We start from the raw sequence: 26,854 nt of genomic DNA, 5'->3' as shown, positions 1-26,854 counted from the left end.
ATTTGGACCATGAGTTTGGAAGATATTGACTAGGTTTGACTAAGAAAATAATAATTTCAAATTAAAAAGCATTTATTAAATATTTTTGAGCATTGTAGAATCAGTCAACAATCTGAATAATAAGGGCTTCCCTGGTGGCGCAGTGGTTGAGAGTCTGCCTGCCAATGCAGGGAACACAGGTTCGAGCCCTGGTCTGGGAAGATCCCGCATGCAGCAGAGCAACTAGGCCCGTGAGCCACAACTACTGAGCCTGCACGTCTGGAGCTTGTGCTCCACAACAGGAGAGGCTGCGACACTGAGAGGCCTGCGCACCACGATGAAGAGTGGCCCCCATTCGCCGCAACTAGAGAAAGCCCACACACAGAAACGAAGACCCAACACAGCCAAACATAAATAAATAAATAAAATTTTTAAAAAACAGAATCTGAATAATAAAAGTAGGGAAAAAAATCACTTTCATCCTACTACTTAAACATAACTACCAACACATATAATTATTTTCTTCCAGTATATACCTTGGATTGTACTTTATTTCTACAGTTACAATCATACTATGATTCATACTTTTTTTTAATGTACGGCATTTATATCAGCAGAATTAGTAGTGAATTAACCCTACTTTTTAGGCCTATGGAAAGACCTAGATCATATCAAGTGCCCAATAAATATAGAGTAAACCACATAGTTTTTATCTACATATTGTGCAAAATACCTTAAAAACTAGATTTGTTTTCACCAATGACACTAACTCAGTCTTCACATTTGCTTCATTCTCTATGATCACCTGTTCTAAGATTTCCTTTCTCAGCCATACAAATTAACGTCTACTACTTGCCTAAAGACCGTGATATATATGTATGTCTGAAACTGCATCTTGACAGCCTCTTTAGGGAATAAGAGAATTCTCAGTCAGCTTTTTTGACTACTGAAGATTAAAAGGGGGGTCCTAGCAGCCTAACAAAGGCAGCTAGAGTTCAGAGACCCAAAGTGCACCAAACCAGAAATCAGATAGTAGGACAGGAATGAACCAAGGAAATATAAACCAAGCTCTGAGGTTTGTATTCCTGAACCAGCATAACAGCGAAGCAAAAGGTAATTACCAATAGTGTAAGCAAAGAGAAAGATCTGAAGAAAGATGGGGGCAGAAAAGGGGAAGATTGTGTCTGAAAGCTGGTCTTTTGCCATAATGGCTATAACCAGTACCCACAATTCTTAATGTATATAAAGCACTAGCACTGCTAGTAAGGGCAAGAACCCAGGGATCCCGATTTGAGAGCTTCCTCAAGAGCCCTCATCCTTAAGAATACCTTGTTGTGAAATCCAGCCCTATAAACACAGTCATGAAAAAACTACTGTTGATCATCTGAAGCCACCTCAACTCAAAAGGCTTTGCTTCCTTTGTTAGGAATATTGGCACTTGATTCCTACACTTAAAGTTTTTTTAAATAATTTTATCCTTTTTTAGTGTTACTTTAACTGTTCTCTTTAATCATTATATCTTCTAATACCATTTTTTTCACTTCATCTGTTTTTACACTGTTCTGTCAGTTGTTTTACCTATTTACTTTTATTTTTCTATATTTAACTTACATGATGTGACAAATTTAAAATAAAAGCCAAAGGAAGACAGCTGCCAAGACAGTTCATACCTGACCATGGGAAATGAATTACTTTTTCCTCCTTTTGGACTTATAATTTTTCTGTAGATAAACTTCTTGATCTCAAAAAGAACCTATAAGGATTTATTTACAGTGTTGCTTACAGTGTTATCATTTAATCTTCAAGCTAAGTAGTACATGCATTGAACAAAGCTAATTTTCCATTTCCCTGATTAGTTGACCTTAGCTAAAAGTGATAATTATCATATTTTTTACTCTCCTTTTTCTTTTCCCTACTACAGTGACTCACTACTTTTTAACAAAAAGGTAGAGAAAAGAGGAATACCTAGTTTTCACTTCATTGTTAACAAATGTCTGCAGTTGTCTTTAAAAGGGGGGCCGTTCTAATAAAAAGAACATTGAAATTAATGACCAGTATAGGGTTTGAAACTGTATTTCAAACTCTAGAATACCATATATGTTCTCTATATATAGAATAGAATATGTATATATCTCTACAGCCCATCTTCTTTGGCAATCTATGTATTCTAGACTGATTAAAATCAAGCATTTAGAAACTCATTCATCAAAAATTTTCTTTGTGACCGCTGTGTGCACAGTATTGTTGGGCCTTGACTTAAAACATGTTTTCCTTTCTCAAAGAGCTGTTAATCTAGTTAAGAAAACAGACATGTATATAAAAAAGTATAATTACTGTAAGATATGTAGTAAATACAATATGCAATGAGAATCCTGTGATAAAGTATTTCCTAGTGCCTCAGTGCAGAAAAAAATAGAATGGTCATGCATTGCTTCATAACGAAGGGACTGTTGAAAAAAGCTTCTTTAATTTTTTTTATTTTGAAGTGATTTCAAACTTCAGAAAAGCTACAAGAATGGTACAAACAGTTCCTGTATATCTTTCACCAAAATTCCCCCAAGTGTTAGCATTTTGCCACATTTGCTTTATCATTTCTCTCTACATATTAATATACTTCTTTTCCTGAACTGCTTATGAGTAAATTGCAGACATGATGCCTTTTACCCCTTAATACTTCAAATGTATACGTCCTTTTTTTAAAAAAAAAAAAAGGAACAAAAGAAAAATATATATATATTCTTAACTAACCACAGTACAATTATCAAAATCAGGAAATGAACCTTGCCATAATGCTATTATGTAATCTTATTCAAATTACATTTTGCCAATTTTTCTAATAATGTTCTTTATAGCCAAAAGGAAAAAACATTCTCTTCTTCTGATCTGGGATCCAATCCAGAATCATGCATAACTTTTAGATATCATGTGTCTTTAGGCTCTTTTATCTGGAACAATTCTTCAGTTTTTCTTTGTCTTTCATGACCTTCACATTTTCAAAGAGTATAGGAGAGTTATTTTGTAGGCTATCCCTCAAATTTAGACTTTTCTGATGTTTCCTGATGACTTGGTTCAGGTTATGGATTTTTGACAGTAATACCTCATATGTGATTTTGTGTCCTTCTTAGTACATTATATTAGGAATTTCATAATGTCATTTTGTCCCATTACTAGTGGTATTAACTTTGATCATTTGGTTAAAGTGGTGTCTGTCAGATTTCTCCACTGTAAAATTACTATTGTGGTTAATAAGAATCTTGTGGGGATATATGTTGAGACTATATAAATATGTTGTTTTTCTTGAGGTTTTTCAGCTTCTAGTTTTAGTATCCATTGATGATTTTTGCATGAACCAATTATTACTATGATAGTTGCCAAGTAGTGACTTTCTAATTCCTTCTTTTCATTTATCAGTTGATATTCTGCTATAATGAAGAATTTTATTTAATCATTACTTTATTAGTATATGCTCATGGATTTTAATTTTTATTTTATTAAATTGATTGTATTATCTGTTAGTATCCTAATAACACAATCCCCTCAGCCACGGTTTTTAGGTTTTGTCAGATATATTATTCATTATCTTGAAAAAACAAGTAGAAAAACATAGAATAATCAAGTAGAAAAAGGCTATTAAATTGAAAACAATATAAGAAATTATTTTCAGATATACAAAATGCCCTGTAGACCTGAGCCTACAAATGCTACTATTGCCACAGTTTCCCTAGAGATTTGGACCTGATTTCTCTTAATTTGAGGTTTATATGAAAGACTAAATGCTTTGTATATCTGAACCACACATTCTTTGAATTACCAAAGGCCCTAGCTATTTAACCTGAATAAATTACTATCACCTTTGCTTTTTAAGCTTCCTAGGAAAGTTATTCATTGTCTTCGATGGTTTGTGTTCAGAAAGATCCAGGAAGTAGAAATATAAGAAATTCAAGCTTCAAATACAACGGGAAATAGAGGCAGTAATATTAATAAGGCAGACCAGGTCTCTCCCGTGAGATTTTCTGTATCTAAGGAATGAATAATGATTTACACTTTAAGTAGTTTGGAGAACTCTTTTATTGATTGTTTTGAAGAATAAACTTTTCTCTTGAGGTTTTGAATTCAATCAAGAAGAACCTGCATGAACATCTTGTTTCTATTATACTCTGTCACCTGAAAGCATCTTTTCTTCATTTACTTCTTTTTTATTTTTTTGATTCTCTCAATCTTCATTTACTTCTAATTTAAAAAATGGATTTTCAAGCCAAGGTGAAACATTGTATATTAAGAATTGGAAGGTTAAAAAGGATGCATTTGAAGTGGGAAAAAGTCATTCCATTGGTATGAACAGCTTCATTTAAGATGGCCATGCCATAAGAAAAAGATTACTGCTGTATAACAAAGATCCCTGGTTTGCTCAGTAGAAAGGAATCCATTTGTACTTTTTTGTCCCTTTGAAGGCCTTGTACATCATAGACATTGCCATTAGTATTTAAATATGTCTTTGATGATGGCAATCTTGAGTGAACATCATATATAGTCTTCTTAGTGATTATAAATGCTGCATGGAAAATAGGAAATCTCAATAATATTTTGAGTACTTTACCTGCAAAGATTCTGAACTCACATATAATCAACCCCATGTCTGGACCTAAACATGGGAAAATATAAAAGAGACAAGTTAAGTTTTACTAATGGAAACCTAGGCTTATTAGAGAAACCTCTAGATCATCAATCTGTGGCTAATTTAGAATTGCTTTAATCCTGAAAATCTACTTCAGAAAATTAAACCCATCATATAAGAATGTTGTCAATTTAGATATTATAATAATTCAGCCTGTTACTCTTTGCTTAGGTCGGACATCTATGAGTAGGGAAGATGTCTAGACTTCCACTCCCCATCACCATCCCTACTCCCATATAAAGATCCCATATCCTAAAGTACTTTGTAGTTTATTTTTCTCAAAGTAGCCAGTCTACCTACAAATTATCATTACCATACATCACCAGCTAAACTGTTATAAGTTTAGATTTGATCAGCTCAAGATGGTGGAGTAGGAGGACATGGAGCTCACCTCCCCCCATGAACACATCAAAAAATTATCTAGAGCGTCCCCCCACCACTAGGGCACCTGCTCACCGCTGATGGGGGACTCTGATGCCCAAGGAGATGGGAGGAACCCCAAAGCGAACCAGCGGCTTATGGGATCTTGGTTCACGAGCCTGGGGTCAGGCAGAAGCTCCTGCAGTGGGAGCTCTGAGTCCAAACCACTGGACTAACAGAGAGCCTCAGACCTCCAGGAATATTCATTGGAGTGAGGTCTCATGGAGTTCCTCATCTCAGCACCAAGACCCAGCTCTACCCAATAGCCTACAAACTGCAGTGTTGGAAGCCTCAGGCCAAACAACCAGAAAGACAGGAACACAATCCCACTCATTAAAAAAAAAAAAAAAAGAGAGAGACGGCAAAAAATATGTCACAGATGAAGGAGCAAGGTAAAAACCACCAAGACCAAATAAATGAAGAGGAAATAGGCAATCTACCTGAAAAATAATTCAGAGTAATGATAGTAAAGATGATCCAGAATCTTGGAAGTAGAATGGAGGCCCAGATTGAGAAAATACAAGAAATGTTTAACAAAGATCTAGAAGAACTAAAGAACAAACAAACAGAGATGAACAACACAATAACTGAAATGAAAAATGCACTAGAAGGAATCAATAACAATAAGGCAGAAGAATGAATAAGTGAGCTGGAAGACAAAATAGTGGAAATAACTGCCAAGGGGCAGAATAAAGAACAAAGAATGAAAATAATTGAAGACAATCTCAGAGACCTCTGGGACAACTCTAAACGCACCAACATTCACATTATAGGGGTCCCAGAAGATAAAGAGGAAAAGAAAGCGTCTGAGAAAATATTTGCAGAGATTATAGTGGAAAACTTCCTAACATGGGAAAGGAAGTAGTCACCCAAGTCCAGGATGCGCAGAGAGTCCCATACAGGATAAAACCTGGAAAAAAACACACCAAGACACATATTAATCAAACTAACAAATTCAAAGAAAAATTATTAAAAGCAGCAAGGGAAGAACAAAAAATAACATACAAAGGAATCCCCATAAAGTTATCAGCTGATTTTACAGCGGAAACTCTGCAGGCCAGAAGGGAGTGGCAGGATATGCTTAAAGTGATGAAAGAGAAAAACCTACAACCAAGATGACTTTACCCAGCAAGGGTCTCATTCAGATTCAATGGAGAAGTCAAAAGCTTTTCAGACAAGGAAAAGCTAAGAGAATCCAGCACTACCAAACCAGCTTTACAACAAATGCTAAAGAAACTTCTCTAAGCGGGAAACACAAGAGAAGAAAAAGACCCACAAAAACAAACCCAAAGCAATTAAGAAAATGGTAATAGGAACATACATATCGATAATAACCTTGAATGTAAATGGATAAAGTGCCCCAACCAAAAGACACAGACTGGCTGAATGCAAAAAAACAAGACCCATATATGTGCTGTCTACAGGAGACCCACTTCAGACCTACGGACATACAGACTGGAAGTGAGGGTATGGAAAAAGTATTCCCTGCAAATGGAAATCAAAAAAAAAAGCTGGGGACTTCCCTGGTGGCACAGTGGTTGAGAGTCCGCCTGCCGATGCAGGGGACACAGGTTCGTGCCCCGGTCCAGGAAGATCCCGCATGCCGCGGAGCAGCTGGGCCCGTGAGCCATGGCCTCTGAGCCTGTGCATCCAGAGCCTGTGCTCCGCAATGGGAGAGGCCACAACAGTGAGAGGCCCGTGTACCGCAAAAAGAAAAACAAAAACAAACAAAAACAAAGAAAAAGCTGGAGTCGCAATACTAGTATCAAATAAAATAGAATTTAAAATAAAGACTGTTACAAGAGATAAGGAAGGACACTACATAATGATCAAAGGATCAATCCAAGAAGAAGATATGGCAATTATAAATGTTTATGCACCCAACATAGGAGCACCTCAATACATAAGGCAAATGCTAACAACCATGAAAGGAGAAATTTGTAGTAACACAATTATAGTAGGGGACTTTTAACACCCCACTACACCAATGGACAGATCATCCAAACAGAAAATAAATGAGGAAACACAAGCTTTAAATGACACAATAGACCAAATAGATCTAATTGATATTTATAGAACATTCCACCCAAAAGTGGCAGAATACACTTTCTTCTCAAGTGCACATGGCACATTCTCCAGGATAGATCACATCTTGGGTCACAAATCAAGCCTCAGAAAATTTAAGAAAATTGAAATTGTATCAAACATCTTTTCTGACCACAGTGCTATGAGATTGGAAATCAATTACAGCAAAAAAAAACTGTAAAAAACACAAATACATGGAGGCTAAACAGTGCACTACTAAATAACCAAGAGATCACTGAAGAAATCAAAGAAGAAATTTAAAAATGCATAGAAACAAATGACAATGGAAACACAAAACCTATGTGACACAGCAAAAGCAGTTCTAAGGGGGAAGTTTATAGCAATACAATCTCACCTCAAGAAACAAGAAAAATCTCAAATAAACAATCTAACCCTACACTTAAAACAACTAGAGAAAAAAGAACAAAGAAAACCCAAAGTCAGTAGAAGGAAAGAAATCATAAAGATCAGAGCAGAAATAAATGAAATAGAAATGAAGAAAACAATAGCAAGGTCAATAAAACTAAAAGCTGGTCCTTTGAGAAGGTAAACAAAATTGATAAACCCTTAGCCAGATTCATCAAGAAAAAAGGGAGAGAAACTAGCACACCACTGTAAAGCAGTTGTACTCCAATAAAGATGTTAAAAAAAAAAAAAAATGGAGAGGACGCAAATCAATAAAATTAGAAATGAAAAAGGAACAATCACAACTGACACTGCAGAAATACAGAGGATTATAAGAAACTGCTACAAACAACTATATGCCAATAAAATTGACAACCATGAAAAAATGCACAAATTCTTGGAAAGGTACAATTTTCCAAGACCGAACCAGGAAGAATTAGAAAGTATAAACAGACCTATCACAAGCACTGAAATTGAAACCATAATTAAAAATCATCCAACAAACAAAAGTCCAGGACCAGATGGCTTCACAGGCGAATTCTATCAAACATTTATAGAAGAGCTAACACCAATCCTTCTCAAAGTCTTCCAAAAAATTGCAGAGGGAGAAACACTCCCAAATTCATTCTATGAAGCCACCATATCACCCTGATACCAAAACCAGAAAAAGATATCACAAAAAAAGAAAATTATAGAACAATATCACTGATGAACATAGATGCAAAAATCGTGAACAAAATACTAGCAAACAGAATCCAACAGCACATTAAAAGAATCATACACCATGATCAAGTGGGCTTTATCCCAGGGATGCAAGTATTCTTCAATATACACAAATCAATCAATGTGATACACCACATTAACAAATTAAGGAATAAAAACCATATGATCATCTCAATAGATGCAGAAAAAGCATTTGACAAAATTCAACACCCATTTATGATAAAAGCACTCCAGAAAATGGGCATAGAGGAAACCTACCTCAACATAATAAAGGCCATATGTGACAAACCCACAGCAAGCAACATACTCAATTGTGAAAAACTGAAAGCGTTTCCATTAATATCAGCAACAAGACAAGGATGTCCACTCTTACCACTCTTATTCAACAGAGTTTTGGAAGTCATAGCCACAGCAGTCAGAGAAGAAAAAGCAGTAAAAGGAATACAAATTGGAAAAAAAGAAGTAAAATTGTCAGTGTTTGCCAATGATAGACATTCCAAAAGATGCCACCAGAAAACTACAAGAACTAATGAGTGAACTTGGTAAGGTTGCAGGATACAAAATGCACAGAAATCTCTGGCATTTCTATACACCAACAACGAAAAATCAGAAAGAAATTAAGGAAACACTCCCATTTACCATTGCAACAAAAAGAATAAAATACCTAGGAATAAACCTGCCTAAGGAGGCGAAAGACTTGTACTCAAAACTATAAACACTGATGAAAGAAATCAAAGATGACATAAACAGGTGGAGAAATATACTATGTTCTTGGATTGGAAGAATCAATACTGTGAAAATGACTATACTACCGAAAACAATCTGCAGGTTCAATGCAATCCCTATCAAACTACCAATGGCATTCTTCACAATTTTAGAACAAAAAATTTTACAATTCGTATGGAAACACAAAAGACCCCGAATAGCCAAAGGAATCTTGAGAAAGAAAAATGCAGTTGGAGGAATCAGGCTCCCTGACTTCAAACTATACCACAAAGCTACAGTAATCAAGACACTATGGTACTGGCACAAAAACAGAAATATAGATCAATGGTACAGAATAGAATGCTCAGAAAGAAACCCATGCACATATGGACACCTAATTTATGACAAAAGAGACAAGAACATACAGTGGAGAAAAGACAGCCTCCTCAATAAGTGGGAAAATTGGACAGCTACATGTAAAAGAATGAAATTAGAACACTATCTAACACCATACACAAAAATAAACTCCAAATGGATTAAAGACTTAAATGTAAGACCAGACACTATAAAACTCTTAGTGGAAAATGTAGGAAAAACACTCTTTGACATAAACCACAGCAAGATCTTTTTAGACCCACCTCCTAGAGTAACAGAAATAAACACAAAAATAAACAAATGGGACTTAATTAAACTTAAAAGCTTTTGCATAGCAAAGGAAACCATAAACAAGAGAAAAAGGCAACCCTCAGAATAGGAGAAAATATTTGCAAATGAAACAACAGACAAAGGATTAATCTCCAAAATATTCAAACAGCTCATGGAGCTCAATATCAAAAAAACAAACAATCCAGTTAAAAAATGGGCAGAAAGGGCTTCCCTGGTGGCGCAGTGGTTGAGAGTCCGCCTGCCAATGCAGGGGACACGGGTTCGTGCCCTGGTCTGGGAAGATCCCACATGCCGCAGAGCGGCTAGACCCCTGAGCTGTGGCCACTGAGCCTGCGCATCTGGAGCCTGTGCTCCGCAACGAGAGAGGCCACAACAGTGAGAGGCCCGCGTACCACAAAAAAAAAAAAAAAAAAAATGGGCAGAAGAACTAAATAGACTTTTCACCAAGGAAGACATACAGGTGGCGAAGAGACACATGAAAAGATGCTCAACATCACTAATTATTAGAGAAATGCAAATCAAAACTACAATGAGGTATCACCTCATGCCAGTCAGAATGGCCATTATCAAAAAATCTAGGAACAGTAAATGCTGGAAAGGGTGTGATGAAAAGGGAACCCCCCTGCACTGTTGGTGAGAATGTAAATTGATACAACCACTATGGAAAACAGTATGGAGGTTCCTTAAAAAACTAAAAATAGAACTACCGTATGACCCAGCAATCCCACTACTGGGCATATACCCTGAGAAAACCATAATTCAAGAAGAGACATGTACCACAATATTCACTGCAGCACTATTTACAATAGCCAGGACATGGAACCAATCTAAATTTCCATTGACAGATGAATGGATAAAGAAGATGTGGTGCGTATATACAATGGAATATTACTCAGCCATAAAAGGAAACGAAATTGAGTTATTTGTAGTGAGGTGGATGGACCTAGGGTCTGTCATACGGAGTTTAGTAAGTCAGAAAGAGAAAAACAAATACCGTATGTTAACACATATATATGGAATCTAAAAAAAAAAAAAAAAAGTGGTACCAACAAACCTAGTTTCAGGGCAGCAATAGAGGTAGACATAGAAAATGGACTTGAGAACATGGGGTGGGAGGGCGAAGCTGAGGCAAAGTGAGAGTAGCATCGACATATATACACTACCAAATGTAAAATAGTTGGCTGGTGGGGAGCAGCAGCGTAGCACAGGGAGATCGGCTCGATGCTTTGCGATGACCTAGAGGGGTGGGATAGGGAGGATGGGAGGGAGGCTCAAGAGGGAGGGGATACGGGACCATGTGTACGCATATGGCTGATTCGCTTTGTTGTACAGTAGAAACTAACACAGTATTGTGAAGCAGTTATACTTCAATAAAGATATATTTTTATAAACTATTATAAGTTTAAGTAAATATTTCTTTGAACACAATAATCTCAGTAGGACCCATATTTCCATATGTTTGTTAGTTTTGTTTTGTTTTATATTGGGTTGACCAAAATGTTAGTTCGTTTTTTTCCGTAAGATGGCTCTAGGAGGGCTTAGTTGTCTTTAACTTCATTTGAAACAATTTTGTTAGATTGTATTGTGACAGCTGTCATTATCAGCATGCATTTTAAAAAAGACTTATCAAAATTAATGAATTTTTGTGTAGCCATTTTAATATTGAAGATGGAAGAAAACAACATTTTTGGCATATTAGGCTTTTTTATTTCAAGAAAGGCTTTTTTATTTCAAGAAAGGTAAAAGCGCAACTGAGACCCAAAAACAGTGTATGGAGAAGGTGCTGTGACTGATGGAACATGTCAAAAGTGCTTTGAGAAGTTTTGCGCTGGAGATTTCTCGCTGGACAATGCTCCAAGGTTGGGTAGACCACTTGAACTTGATAGCGATCAAATTGAGACTTTCATTGAGAACAATCAACATCATACCATGTGGGAGATAGCCGACATACTCAAAATATCCAAATCAAGCATTGAAAATCATTTGCACAAGCTTGGTTATGTTAATCATTTTGGTGTTTGGGTTCCACGCAAATTAAGCAAATAAAACCTTCTTGACCGTATTTCCTCACGCAATTCTCTACTTAAACATAGCAAAAACATTTCATTTTTAAAACAAATTGTGACGGGCTATGAAAAGTGGATATTGTTCAATAATGTGTAATGGAAGAGATGGTGGGGCAAGCTAAATGAACCACCACCAACCACACCAAAGGCCGGTCTTCATCCGAAGAAGGTGATGTTGTGTATATGGTGGGAGTCCTCTATTATGAGCTTTTCCCAGAAAACCTAATGATTAATTCCAACAAGTACTGCTCCCAGTTAGACCCACTGAAAGCAGCACTCGACGAAAAGCGTCCAGAATTAGTCAACAGAAAATGCATAATCTTCCATCAGGATAACGCAAGACCACAAGTTTCTTTGATGAGCAGGCAAAAACTGTTATGGCTTGGCTGGGAGGTTCTGATTCATCTGCCGTATTCACCAGACATTGCACCTTCAGATTTCCATTTATTTCGGTCTTTACAAAATTTTTTAATGAAAAATATTTCAATTCTCTGGAAGACTATAAAAGGCACCTGGAACAGTTCTTTGCTCAAAAAGATAAAAGGTTTTGGGACGAAGGAATTATGAAGTTGCCTGAATAATGGCAGAAGGTTATGGAACAAAACAGTGAATATGTAGTTCAATAAAGTTCTTGGTGAAAATGAAAAGTATGTCTTTTATTTCTACTTAAAAACCAAAGGAACTTTTTGGCCAACCCAGTAGTTTACCTAAATTGAATGGAGCTAGTACAGTCACAGATTATCTTTGTGACTGTTGGTATTCATTTGTAAGGTAGTCATCAGGATATGTTTGTGGCCGGGAAATAGCTTTTGCTTTATAGGAAAAACTGTATCCAAATTTTGGATATTTTCTCTGTCCAAAACCCCAACTTCCTTTTGTTATAACCTTCTTTCTTTTTAAAAATTATTCTTTCCTTCCTTTCCTACTTCTTTGTAAATGGATTTATGGACCACTCAGTGAAAACTGGCTGCTAGGCTATAACCCATCTGGCCTTCAGAGACAAGAGTGCATACTTTTTTTCCCCAGTTTTTTTCTCTTCTATCAGATTTCTATGCTGAGCTCAGAATCAAGAAGAGGGCTGGGGTGTGGGGGAGAACATTTCATGGTGCTTTTTCCTGAGTCAGTTCTTCAGTGGCCCAGGACTGTTAGAAGTGCTTTGGGGTTTTAACTTGCAAAATAGGAGAAGTCAGAGGCAACTATTCTTAAGTTTCGTGAAGCTTTCATTTTAAAGCTTCTTTTTTTTTTTTTTTTTTAAATTACATCCTTAACTTACTCCCAATACTTCTTTTTTTTTTTTTTTTTAATTTATTTATTTATTTATTTTTGGCGTGTTGGGTCTTCGTTTCTGTGCGAGGGCTTTCTCTAGTTGTGGCAAGCAGGGGCCACTCTTCATTGCGGTGTGCAGGCCTCTCACTGTCGCGGCCTCTCCCGTTGCGGAGCACAGGCTCCAGACGCGCAGGCTCAGTAGCCGTGGCTCACGGGCCCAGTCGCTCCGCGGCATGTGGGATCCTCCCAGACCAGGGCCCGAACCCGCGTCCCCTGCATTGACAGGCAGACTCTCAACCACTGCGCCACCAGGGAAGCCCCATTTTAAAGCTTCTTGTCAGTCACTGGTGTCAACATCAAAAAATAGTTGAAATTTTTTTTTATGGAAACAAAAGAAGGAAACATAACTATTTGCTTACCAGATTTATTTTGGAAATGTCTGCCTTCTAAAAATGGGCCTCACCATGCCAGCCCATGGGAGGCCTGCATAAGAGCCCCTGAGCTATACATGTGAGTGCTGTGCATCCTCAGCCTGTGCCTCCAGCTGCCAGTGGCTCTGTGTGTGTGTCCCTGGTGCTGTCCCTCAAGCATGGCTTATCCACTTTTGATCTGAACGTGAGAGTACTGCATCACCTAGATCAATGGTTTTCAAACTTACGTTAGCTACAGTCTTTTGTTAAATGGAATCTTATGTGGTCACATAGTCATCCTACATGTGGTGAGGGATACAACAGAACTAGGTATGTTAATGTTATATATTAATTCTATTTATGTAAAAGGAGCAGCTATTAATTATTAGAGAAATGCAAATCAAAACTACAATGAGGTATTGCCTCACACCAGTCAGAATGGCCATGATTAAAAAACCTACAAATAATAAATGCTGGAGAGGGTGTGGAGAAAAAGGGACCCAGCTACACTGTTGGTAGGAATGTAAATTGGTGCAGCCACTGTGGAGAACAGTATGGAAGTTCCTTAAAAAACTAAAAATAAGAGTTACCATATAATCCTGCAATCCCACTTCTGGGCGTATATCTAGAGAAAACTCTTAATTCAAAAAGATACATGTGCTCCAGTGTTCCTTGCAGCACTGTTTACAATAGCAAAGACATGGAAGCAACCTAAATGTTCATCAACAGATGAATGGATAAAGAAGATGGTGTGTGTGTGTGTGTGTGTGTGTGTGTGTGTGTATAGATATAGATACATATAGATATAGATATAGATATAATGGAATACTATTCAGCCATAAAAAAGAATGAAATAATGCCATTTGCAGCAACATGGATGGACCAAGAGATGATTATACTAAGTGAAGTAAGCCAGACAAAAACAAATATCATATGTTATCACTTATTTGTGGAATCTAAAAATATTATACAAATAAACTTATTTACAGAACAGAAATAGACTCACAGACATAGAAAACAAACTTATAGTTAGCAAAAAGGATAATGACGGGGGGGGAATAAATTGGGAGTTTGGGGTTAACATATGCACAGTAGTGTATATAAAATAGTTAAACAACAAGTACCTACTGTAGAGCACAGGGAACTATACTCAGTATCTTGTAATAACCTATAATGGAAAAGAATCTGAAATAGAATATATATATATATTCTTAGCTGTATACTTGAAACTAACACAACATTGTAAATTATACTTCAATTTTTAAAAAGAGCAGCTGTTATCTATATCATTTTATTCTTGTGTGTAGAAGGTAACAATACTGTTTTTCTCATATTTACACAAATAAGTTAGCCCTTCTTTATTGGTGAAGTAGCTGACTATTTCTACTATGTGACCGTGGGTGGGTCTTGAGTGGGAAGAAGCCACTTGGCACATAGAAGGTGCTCAGTGAACACTTGTTGAGAACACACACATATACACACACACACACACACACACACACACACACACACACACACGTATCTGCTAATGTGCCAGAGAATTAAAATACTCCTCTTTTGAGACATTTCTTTCAGTTAATTTATTTTATATCCAGAAAGCCCCTGTGATAACATGCAAATAGTTTAGTGAGGGACCAATATTAACCCATTAGCATCAAAGTTTGGATTATTTATCTAGCAATATGGATTATTTATCTGTCACTTTGTGACAGAGAGTTTGTAAATATGAAAGGACCTAGAGACACAAAGGGCAGAACAGGAGGTGCAACTTTGAATCTTCCTTCCCAACTTTTAGCTTTGTTTGAAGGATTTGCTATTCATTCATACCTCGTTTATTCAGTACCTACTGTTAGTATAAGGAAAGCATTGCTCTAAAAGTAGCAAAGGATACACAGATTAATAAGATACAGGTTCTGCCTTCAAGGAGTTTATGATAGACTAGCATAGGTAAGGCAAATATTTAAATGTCTATAACATTAGAAAGTGGTAGGTGCCATAAGAAAGATATAAACAAGGTACAAAATTATCTTAAAGACAGGAAAGATTTTTCCAGGCTGGGGGAAATTGGTATGCAATTTCCAATTTAAAAAAATATCAATCTCTATAGTTAGAGAACCATCCATTTGTTTACTGTCCTCCTGCCCTTATTTTTTAATTCACTTACATGTCTTTCCTTTCTGCTGAGCTGAAACATTCTTCATGGCAGGGTGTATCTTACTCTTTGTATACCAAGGGTGTAACTGTGCCTGGCTCATAAAATGCACTCAATAAATATTTGTTGAATGGATGTGTGTATCACTGATAATCAAACTTGCTTTCTAATAAAGTACAATTTTCTCCTCAGAAACCAAACATTTTAAAAGCACAGCTTTTATAAGATTGTACACAATTTTCACCATAAAGAAACTAAAGAATATCTTAGAAAAGATCAGATCTGAGATCTATAAACCCGAATAAAAGGGTCTATAGAAACACCTATCTATCATTCTCTTCAGTTACACTGGTTGTGACAATATGTATTTATTGATATTTAATGATGTGGCAGGGACTGTAGTGAAAGTGAGTTATGAATAAATTTATGTTTCAATTATAGGTAAATGATAAATCATACATAATCCTTCTTTAAGTGTTCACCTTAAAGTAGAAAAAATTTTTCATATTTAGCACTAAATAATTTCTAAGGTCCTTCAAGCTTTGAAAATTTTGTAATTTTGTGATTACCCATGGGTGAGAAATAAGTATAAGCATATTGTATGTCTTTTTCTTTGACTACTTATGACAATGTCATTTGTCTTAGAATGAAAACTCTTTGGGACAGTTCCTGTAAGTCAGTTCAGTGAATATGTCTGAAGCAGCTGCTGGGGTTTGGGTAGGAGGACTAAATTTAATAAATTGCAGTGACCAGGAACTTACAGACTGCAGGGGAATATATACAATCATTATAAAGTGGATTAAAGAAATAGGAGCTTATTTGTCTCACATATAAAAAGTCTGGAGGCAGGCAGTCCAGGGCTTGTACAGCAGCTCAGTATTGTCATCAGAGACTCTGCCTCTTTTTATTCTCGTGTTTCCAATACTTATGTGTGGGTTTCTATCCTCATGGTTGAAAAATGGCTATGGCACCTCCCAGTATCTAACCATGCTCTCCTCTTAAAGCTTTATCTCTTTATCTTTTTATTTGTAGTAGGAAGCCTGCCCCAGGGACTTCTTCCTACATCTCACTGGCTGGAACTATATCGTATGGCCAGTCTTACCTGAAAGGTGGCTATGGAAGACGGGAATTGTGGATATCAGTTACAATAGCCAAGCAACAGTGTTTGCAGTTACTCCTTTTATGTTTACCCTTTGGGCCAAGTTGTTTATGCATGGGCCAAGTTGTTTATTGTGCTCTAAGAATTTCCTTTTTGTCATTAAATGATTCATTTATTAGGTCAACAACTATTTATTTTTTATTGCCTAATATGTGCCAGATACTCTTCTAGGTTTTGGGGATGACAACAGTGAATAAAAAAGACAAAGTTGCTGCTGTCATGGAGCTTACATTCTACTAAGAAGGTTATAAACAAATAAGTATAAATATATATTGTAGGTATATAAATATCAATATATATGTGTATATGTGTGTATATATATGTATATATATATATATATATTTTTTTTTTTCCCCATGAAGAAAAGTAAAGTAGGGTAAGGAGAATAGAGAGTGATGGTAGGTAATATTCTATGTAGGATGTTTAACAAAGGCCTCTGATTAGGTGATCCTTTAGCAAAGACCTGAAAGAAATGAGGGATGAATGGAACCATAATATCTGGGGAAGAATGGTCCAAGTAGAGGAAATGGCAAGTATGAAGACCCTAAAGAAAGATGTATTTGGCATTCTCAGACAAGGAACGAACCAGTTTGGCTAGAGCACATTGAATAAGGGTGAAATGATAGGAGAAGAGAACAGTGTAGGCTATAATATGTTGGGCTTTGAGGGCCATAGCAAAGATTTTACTCTGAATGAAATGGAAAATCATGGAGAGTTGTGAGCAGAGATTAGCACAATTCAACTTACAGTTTAAAAGGAGCATTGTAACTACTGTGTGGAGAATAAACTGTAATGGGACAAGGATAGAAGGAAGGAGACAAGTTAGGACACTATTCAATTTCCCAGGAAATAAATGATGGTTCCAATTATTGTAATAATTGTAGAGATGGTGAGTAATGATCAGATTCTAGAGACATTTTAATGGCAGTTTAGATATGGTTCTGACAAAACTAGAAGAATCAAAGATGTCACCAAGGTTTTGGATTAATAACTGAGTGAGTAGAGTTTCTATTTGCTGAGATGGGAATTGCAAGAGAATAAGACATCGTGCAGGTAGGTTAGGAGGGTGGGGAATCAAGAGTTTGATTTTGAGCATGTTAAGTTTGAATTGCCTGTTGCACATTCAAGTGCATATTTGATGATTTATAAGCTTGTAGATATACGCTGTTATCCCCCAGCTATTTGGATGACATATAAGTATAGAGGTGAAGGTAGAGGTTGAGGTTGGAGATATAAAATTAGGGAGTTTAGTGTATGGGTGGTATTAATGCCAGGGGACTAGCTAAGGTTACATGGGGAGTGAGTAAATAATAATATTTTTCTATGCTTTTAGAAGAAAGAAAATTTCCTATGAAATTCTGAATAAATTCAAGTTTGTATATTTCACTTCACTAACTAGCTCATTAAGTGTTCAAACAGTATAGTAGTTAAGGACATGGACTCTAAAGCCTGGCTACCTAGGTTTGAATCCTGGCTCTTCAGTTTCTAGCTTTGCGATTTAGGCCAAGATATGTAAACCTCTTTTTCCTCATCTGTAATAAAGGATAATAATGATGGCTCCCTTTAGGTTGTTGTGAAGATTAATTAGAATAGTGCCATGGCACATAGTTAAGCACTCAAAAAGGATTAGCCAGGGCTTCTCTGGTGGCGCAGTGGTTGGGGGTCCGCCTGCCGATGCAGGGGACGCGGGTTCGTGCCCCGGTCCGGGAGGATCCCACATGCCGCGGAGCGGCTGGGCCCGTGGGCCATGGCCGCTGGGCCGGCGCGTCCGGCGCGTCCGGAGCCTGTGCTCCGCGGCGGGAGGGGCCACAGCAGTGAGAGGCCCGCATACCGCAAAAAAACAACAAAAAAAAGGATTAGCCAATATCATCATTAAATTTCACCAACTTTTGATACATGATGTAACATTACTGACTTGATTTAATGTTCCACCAAAGCAGGCTATATTTTGGAAGCAGGAAAAAGTTTCTCACCTTGTAATCTTCATTTCTGGACACATGAAATTGAGAATTGTTGATATTTATAAGCCTTTCCCACTTTTTAATCAGTGTTTCAGCATCATATTCTTAGTTAATTATCTTCCTGTTTAGGTCACAGTGCTGTTGATATCACCAAGGTGGCTAGAAGACACCGCATGTCTCCTTTTCCTCTAACATCTATGGACAAAGCCTTTATCACAGTCCTGGAGATGACTCCGGTGCTTGGGACAGAAATCATCAACTACCGAGGTACTGTTATATTTGCCCATTGCCTTTTATTTTCATTTTTTTCCAAATAAGATTCATCTAACACTAATACACAGTTTTCCTGAAAGAGAAATGTTATTAATCATTACTGCAATTATCATCATCTTGCTTTTTGCTTCTTATTTCTACTCAACTCTAAGATCAACCTTAATGGTATACAGAGTAAAATACCCATAAAGCTTCCTTTACATAAAGAAAAAAAAAAAAAGGAAAAAGTCAACCGTGTTTCTCCTGTTCATCAAAATACCAATACCCTAAAGAAAGGGCTGTCAGCCCTGAGTGAGAAAAACAGTTGACTGTGAGTCTGCCTTATGTCCTTTCTGACAGAAATGGGAGATAACTAATGTGTCTCGTAATTATTTTCATTTGTGGAAATCATGTTTTTAAATGTAAAATGTAAATACTATGTTAATTTATCTATGGATCACTGAGCAACCAGTCTGATCTCAGTTTTTCTGCTTCATATATCTTCTCATTTTCTGCTCTTAGTTTAGTAGTACATTGAGACCAGCTTGTGGAAAGATAATGGAAGGGTAGTTTTCCCCAGTGTTTTCAGTTTTTAATCAACTACTTCCTTTTCTAAAAATTCAGTTCAGGTGCAATCTGAATAAATTGTAGTTTCTTAATTGTTTTTGTTATACAGATAAAAACAATACAAAAGGATTGCTTTTACAAATAAAGGACTTTATTCACAGATCATAAAATATTCAAATTTCAATGAACATTAGAGAGCATCTATACAGACACCATAATTTTTCTACAAGAAAACTCAAACTCAGAACAGCAGAAAAGGAATAGGATTAAGCCTCAAGACTTAACATTCTTGGGAATTCCTTTGCAGTCCAGTGGTTAGGGCTTGGCGTTTTCATGGCGGTGGCCCGGCTTCAATCCCTGCTCCGGGAGCTAATATCCCGCAAGATGCGTGGCACGGCCAAAAAAGAAAAAAAAACAAGACTTAACATTCTTATTTTTACTACATAATAGTGCTCTTCTTCCAGTGTTAAAATATAAAAAACAATAGTAGATAAAGTAACAAATTATGTGAAAATTAAAAGGCCTAAAATTAGTGAAATATTAAATGCCAAATTCTAGCTCTTTGATCCCTGACCCGACTTAGACAAAAATTATTTTTACATAACTTACACCTATCCTACATCTTTGACTTACATTCTTTTAGATATGTTATCATTAGGTTTAAACCTTTTCTTTTATTTTTGTTTTATTCCTCATTAAAGGAAATAAAGATAATAAAACTGACTAGAGTGGGGAGTTAGGAATTAACTACATAATTTCAGAAATCAATTTTAATGAAATAGGTTTCTTTCTATTATTAAGTACAGATATTTAGATATTTTTATGTCAAGCAACACTAAGACATCTTCAGAAAATATGTATGTAAAATTAAGTTGAAAAAATTTACATGTTATAAAAATAAGTTAACCATCCCTGGCCTCTTGTAATATCAGGGTAGTTTCTCTTAACATCAGTCCTTAGAAAAATCTCACTGTGATGCCAAGTCACATTTAGACAGAAATTCCAGTCCTTTTAAGGAAAAAACAGAACCGGAAATGGCCATTTCTATTTCTCCTCTAGAAAAAAAATAATACTGTCAGGTGGATTCTCTTTTCCTTTCATGTGCTTGTTTCCCCTTCATTTGTTCATCAAATCAGTTGTCACTCATAAGTAAGCAAACTCTTCATGGATGGTTAACTTCTTGTCAAGTGTTTCCATGCATGATGATGAAAAATAATAGTTAGGTTTGCATTCAACCTCTGAGTTGGATCAAACTCGATTTGTAATGCAAAAGAGCATTATAATTAAACCTCCTAGGCACTTTAATTAGTTGTTTAGAAAACAACACCATATATAGAAACATAATGCAATTTGTTTAACAATTATCTATTAAAAATCTAAATTCCAGGTACTATGTTAAGTCCAGATAATGCAAAGATGAATAAAATAAAACCCCACCCCATGCATCTCACTGTGTAGTGCAGGAGAGGGACAGATAAACAATGTGGTACATTTTCTCCTTTACTGGCTCTTTTGTAAGCTTGCCTTCCTTTGTCAATTCCTTGAATATGAACTTCCTTTAGAGTGTTTGTCTCTGACCCTTTTCAGATCTTACACATTCACTTCAGATAACCTCATACATGCCAATTGTTTCAAGTACCAACTATTAAGTGATTTCTAAATCTGTATCTTTGCCCAGACCTTGCCTGAGCTCCAAACTCTTACAACAAATGTATACCTGCTGCGAGTAAGTTTAACATGACCAATATTAAACTTACTTTCTTTACTTCTACAATACTCACTTCCTCTACGTCCTGTTGAATCTGTCCCTTGTTTGCCATCCCCACTGCTATGATTTTAATTTAGGTCTTTATTATTAACTTTCTGGATTATTGTAAAGGCTTCCCTCCCCCAATTAGCATCTTTACATCCATTTTCCAATTGCATACCAAAGTTATCTGTTCAAAATTTGATATTAACATTCCTGCATACAACTCTTCAGTAGTATTCCTCATAACCTCCAGATAAAATTCAAACTCCTTGATATGTCATATAAGGCCCTTTATAATTGGCCACTATGTATTCTTTTTTTTCTGACTTTATTGAGGCATAATTAATAAATTAAAATTGTGTATATTTAGGGTATACAACATGATGATTTAATATATATACACATTGTGAAATAATTACCATAATCAAGCTAATTAATACATCTATCACTTTATAGTTACTCTGTGTATGTGTATGTATGGTGAAAATACTTAAGATTTACTCTTTTAGCAAATTTCAAGTATACAATACAGCATTGTTAACTACAGTCACCATGCTGTACTTTAGATACCCAGAATTTATTCATCTTATAAATGAAAGTTTGTACCCTTTGACCAACATCTCCCCATTTTGCCAGTACATGTTTTTTAAGATTAAGCTTAAGAAGCTCTCCTCCATGAAGACATTTCTGGTGTCCACTTCTCCCTTTCCCTAGCTGGGTTAAGTATCCTTCCTCCATGTCCCCATAGCACTTTGTTCATTCGTTTTGTAATAACAATGACTGACATATTTGATCACTCTCTCTCATAAGTGCCCGAATAAACAACACGGGTATAAAAAGCTGAGTGATCTAAATGTGAATCACTATAAATTGAGTTTTGAGTCAAATGTGGCCTGTAATTCTCTTACTCAAGATAAGCAATTTCTCCCCAGAAAAAAGATTAGAAACTCATTCTCACTATACTTTAAATGTTATCTTTTCCGAGGATGTTTGCATTTTAATGAGCAAACCTTCATAGTTCATTTTGATTTCAACTAGATGCACCTCTAACTATTGAATTTCATAGGGGTGAGGAGGACTGAAAGGCCTTCACAGTTCTCTGAAATCCCAAATATTTTGCCTCTGCAAATACTCTGACACCTACAATTATAGAAGCCTGTAGAGGAAAGCCCATGTTTCCTAAGAGAGATCCAGAACCACTGAATCTATGAGGCAGTTTGCTACTGTAGGATCTCTAAAATTACTTTTTATATGTCTGTGAAGGTTCAGCAATAATCCAGAAAACTAAGAATAAATCACGTATACAGAAGTGCTGGTAGTGATGCTCTCAAGGTCATACATATAGGGTAACTCTGTGAAGGAATGTTACCATATAATATATTAAATACTTACAATATTACAATAAGAAGGTAACTTGGAGATCAGGTAGTCTCTCTTACTTTAAAGACAAAGGAATTTAGGACCAAAGAGGTATAATAATGTTCTTAGAGTTAGACAAATTGTTATGATTAAAAACAACTAGAACCCAGGATTCTTGACTCCTAGTCTACTGTTCATTCCATTATAGCAAAGTACGTCTCAAATCAGTATGAAAATTATTCTTCTGAAGTAAGTGCCTAGATGTGTAAAGTGTATTGTTTGTTTGTTTTAACCTATTTTGACTACAGGTGAATTTTCTATTGTCTCTGGTCTGCCCTTTAGCATATCTACTATCTGCAAGCAAGGCCTTTAAGGAGCAAGCAAGGCCTTTAAGGAGCAAGTGCTCCACTGATTATAAATACCTTACTTTGTTTTCTTGGGAGAGGAATACCAATAGAAGATAACATTTGCAAGACTACCATTTATGATTCATCTTTGCTTATAAAATGCATGACATGAACACATTACAAATTCACACTTGGTACAGTACTAGCTACTGAAAGGCAGATTAAAATGTTCTAGAGTTCCCTGTAATCCCCAATATTGTTCAGTTAACAATGGAAAAACTATAATCTTTGAATAGAAAGGATTCTGCTTTCTTAGGAGCATTATTTTATAAGCGCTAGGCTTTTTTTTAAGATTTCATGACCAAAGACTTTAGCATCGCTGACCTCAGTTCTTTGTATTTCCACAAAAGACTTAAGCAGTTCTAGACAAGGAAGCTTTAAGTTTACTGAACTCAGTTTAAAGCAGTGAAGTATCCTTTTTAGAATATTGACCACAACAGAGGTAGTTCTCCCTGTCTCTGACCTAAAGCAAGATATATTTATAATATATTTTAAAAGAAAAAAACATATATGAAAATATATAATGATATGCATAGAAGGAGGTATGAAAGAGGAAGATTAGTCAACCTGGTTGTGACATAGGAATAATTCAGCCAGCATTATAGGTCTGATTCCTCTGTGAGTTAATTTTACTCAATTGTGTAACTATAAAAAGAACTCCCCCGCACAAGGGGGCTTTATGAGTGCCTAAACAGTCATAATATCTAGTTGAGAAGTTACTGCTGCCTGGCTCCTTTTCTAAAACCATGTGCCCGAAGTTTATTCAACACTAATACTTGGGCTCCACCTATGGGCAAAAAGAAGAGATGGTTTAACATCTATCTAAGTATTTGTATGTATGCAAGAGAGACTGCCCCATGTGATAAAGTAATTTGCAGCACTACTATATACTCTTTAAGTTCCAAAGTCAATCATTGAATGAAATGTAATATTGACTGCTTGGAAGAGCTATCCATTGTCTAATCCTTGAATCCTACTGAGATATATGGATATAGTTGCTGCTGTAGCAGAGGGGTGTACCTGACGTTTATTCCTTCAGTTCTCAAGTATTTGCTGCCAGCTGAGAGTCCTTACCATTTTCTAATCAATTGCGTTTTTCTCTTCAAATCCTTTCCCTTGCCTTACTCAGGCTTTTAGAAAAAAACTTGAAGTAATGCATGTTTTTCTCTTTGAAGAGACGTAAGTTCTGCTGGTAGGTTAACTTGATACCAACTCCAAAAGCAGAACTAATCCAGTAGGGATCTAATTTACCTTAAAGATAGAAATCCCTATATTTAGCATGAGTACAAAATAAAAATCTGGCCAATTTTCTATTACTAGATTTATATTGATAACCTTAAGTATGAAGCTGTTCTTTCTTTCCAAATGAAATGTTTTATTTTTCTTTCCAAGATATTTTAAAGATCTATAAAGACCAGATGGTATATGTGTGCTTCAAATATGACTTTTCTTGACTCTTCTATATATAGCTATATGTTAAAATGAGAGAAATATTCTTTTTAAAAAAATCTCTTATTCTTGCCCTTTAAAAAATAAGTTTACTGAAATACAATTCATATACAGTATAATTCACCCACATAAATTATACCGTTCAGAAGTTTTTAGTATATTCACAGATATGTACAGCCATCACCACAGTCAGTTTTAGAATATATTCACCTCAAAAAGAATCCCGGAGGGAAGGCGGAAGATGGCGGAAGAGTAAGACGCGGAGATCACCTTCCTCCCCACAGATACACCAGAAATACATCTACACGTGGAACAACTCCTACAGAACACCTACTGAAGGCTGGCAGAAGACCTCAGACCTCCCAAAAGGCAAGAAACTCCCCACGTACCTGGGTAGGGCAAAAGAAAAAAAGAAAAAACAGAGACAAAAGAATAGGAAAGGGACCTGCACCAGTGGGAGGGAGCTGTGAAGGAGGAAAAGTTTCCACACACTAGGAAGCCCCTTCGCGGGCGGAGACTGCGGGAGGCGGAGGGGGAAGCTTCGGGGCCGCGGAGGAGTGCACAGCAACGGGTGCGGAGGGCAAAACGGGGAGATTCCCGCACAGAGGATCGGTGCCGACCGGCACTCACCAGCCCGAGAGGCTTGTCTGCTCACCCGCCGGGGCGGGCGGGGCTGCGAGCTGAGGCCGGAGAGCAGGGAGAGGACTGGGGTTGGCGGCTTGAACATAGCCTGAAGGGGTTAGTGCACCACAGCTAGCCGGGAGGGAGTCCGGGGAAAAGCCTGCACCTGCCGAAGAGGCAGGAGACTTTTCCTTCCCTCTTTGTTTCCTGGGGCGTGAGGAGAGGGGTTTAAGAACGCTGCTTAAAGGAACTCCAGAGACGGGCGCGAGCCGCGGCTGAAAGCGCGGACCCCAGAGACGGGCGCGAGCCGCGGCTGAAAGCGCGGACCCCAGAGACGGGCGCGAGCCGCGGCTGAAAGCGCGGAATCCAGAGACGGGCGCAAGCCGCGGCTAAAAGCGCGGACCCCAGAGGCGGGCGGGAGACGTTAAGGCTGCTGCTGCCGCCACCAAGGGGCCTGTGTGCGAGCACAGGTCACTCTCCACACCCCTCTTCCGCGGAGCCTGTGCAGCCCGCCACTGCCAGGTTCCCGGGATCCAGGGACAACTTCCCCGGGAGAGCGCACAGCGCGCCTCAGGCTGGTGCAAAGTCACGCCGGCCTTTGCCACCGCAGGCCCGCCCCGCACTCTGTGCCCCTCCGTCCCCGCCGGCCTGAGTGCGCCAGAGCCCCCAATCAGCGGCTCTTTTAACCCCATCCTGTCTGAGCAAAAAACAGACGCCCTCCAGCGACCTACACGCAGTGGCAGGGCCAAATCCAAAGCTGAGCCCTGGGAGCTGTGAGAACAAAGAAGAGAAAGGGAAATCTCTCCCAGCAGCCTCAGAAGCAGCGGATTAAAGCTCCACAATCAACTTGATATATCCTGCATCTGTGGAATACCTGAATAGACAACCAATCATCCCAAATTAAGGAAGTGGACTTTAGGAGCAAGATCTATGATTTTTTCCCTTTTCCTCTTTTTGTGAATGTGTATGTGTATGCTTCTGTGTGAGATCTTGTCTGTATAGTCTTGCTTCCACCATTTGTCCTAGGGTTCTATCCGTCCATGGTTTTTTTTAAAATTTTTTTTCTTAATAATTAATTTTAATAACGTTATTATACTTTACCTTCGTTCTTTCTTTCTTTCTTTCTTTCTTTCCGTCCTTCCTTCCCTCCTTTAGACAACGAATCATCCCAAATTGAGGAGGTGGTCTCTGACAGCAAGATTTATGATTTTTCCCCATTTACCTCTTTTAGTGAGGGTGTATGTGTATGCTTCTGTGTAAGATTTTGTCTGTATAGCTTTGCTTCCAACATTTGTCCTAAGGTTCTATCCGTCCCTTTTTTTTTTCTAAATAAGAATTTTTTAATTCAATAACTTTATTATACTTTATTTTATTTTTACTGTATCTTCTTTCTGTCTTTTTTCCTTCTTTCCCTCCTTCCTTCCTTCCTCCTTTCTTTCCTTCTTGCCTTCTTTCCTTCTTTGCTTCTTTCTTTCTTTCTTCCTTCCTTCCTACCCTCCTTTCCTTCTTTCTTTCCTCATACTTCTACTAATTCCCTCTACTTTTTCTCCCTTTTATCCTGAGCCGTGTGGATGAAAAGCTTTTGGTGCTCCAGCCAGGAGGCAGGGCTCTGCCTCTGAGGTAGGAGAGCCAACTTCAGGACACTGGTCAACAAGAGACCTCTCAGCTCCACATAATATCAAACGGCGAAAATCTCCCAGAGACCTCCATCTTAACACCAGCACCCAGCTTCACTCAACGACCAGCAAGCCACAGTGCTGGAAAACCTATGCCAAAC

At 37.3% G+C, this 26,854-nt stretch overlaps 1 protein-coding gene across 12 annotated transcripts in view; it reads left to right on the top strand.

Moving 5' to 3' along the window:
• The window catches only part of GPHN (gephyrin), a 626,350-nt gene that overhangs the window by 479,091 nt on the left and 120,405 nt on the right, over positions 1-26,854 (top strand). For all 12 annotated transcript variants that reach the window (XM_067732935.1, XM_067732912.1, XM_067732903.1 and 9 more), the window contains one exon: positions 18,802-18,939. In XM_067732935.1, coding sequence (XP_067589036.1) covers positions 18,802-18,939 — 138 coding nt within the window. The remainder of the gene's footprint in view (positions 1-18,801; positions 18,940-26,854) is intronic.

This window comes from Pseudorca crassidens, chromosome 1 (assembly GCF_039906515.1).
Source record: "Pseudorca crassidens isolate mPseCra1 chromosome 1, mPseCra1.hap1, whole genome shotgun sequence".
NCBI lineage: Eukaryota > Metazoa > Chordata > Mammalia > Artiodactyla > Delphinidae > Pseudorca > Pseudorca crassidens.
This window is presented reverse-complemented; position numbering and strand designations above follow the sequence as displayed.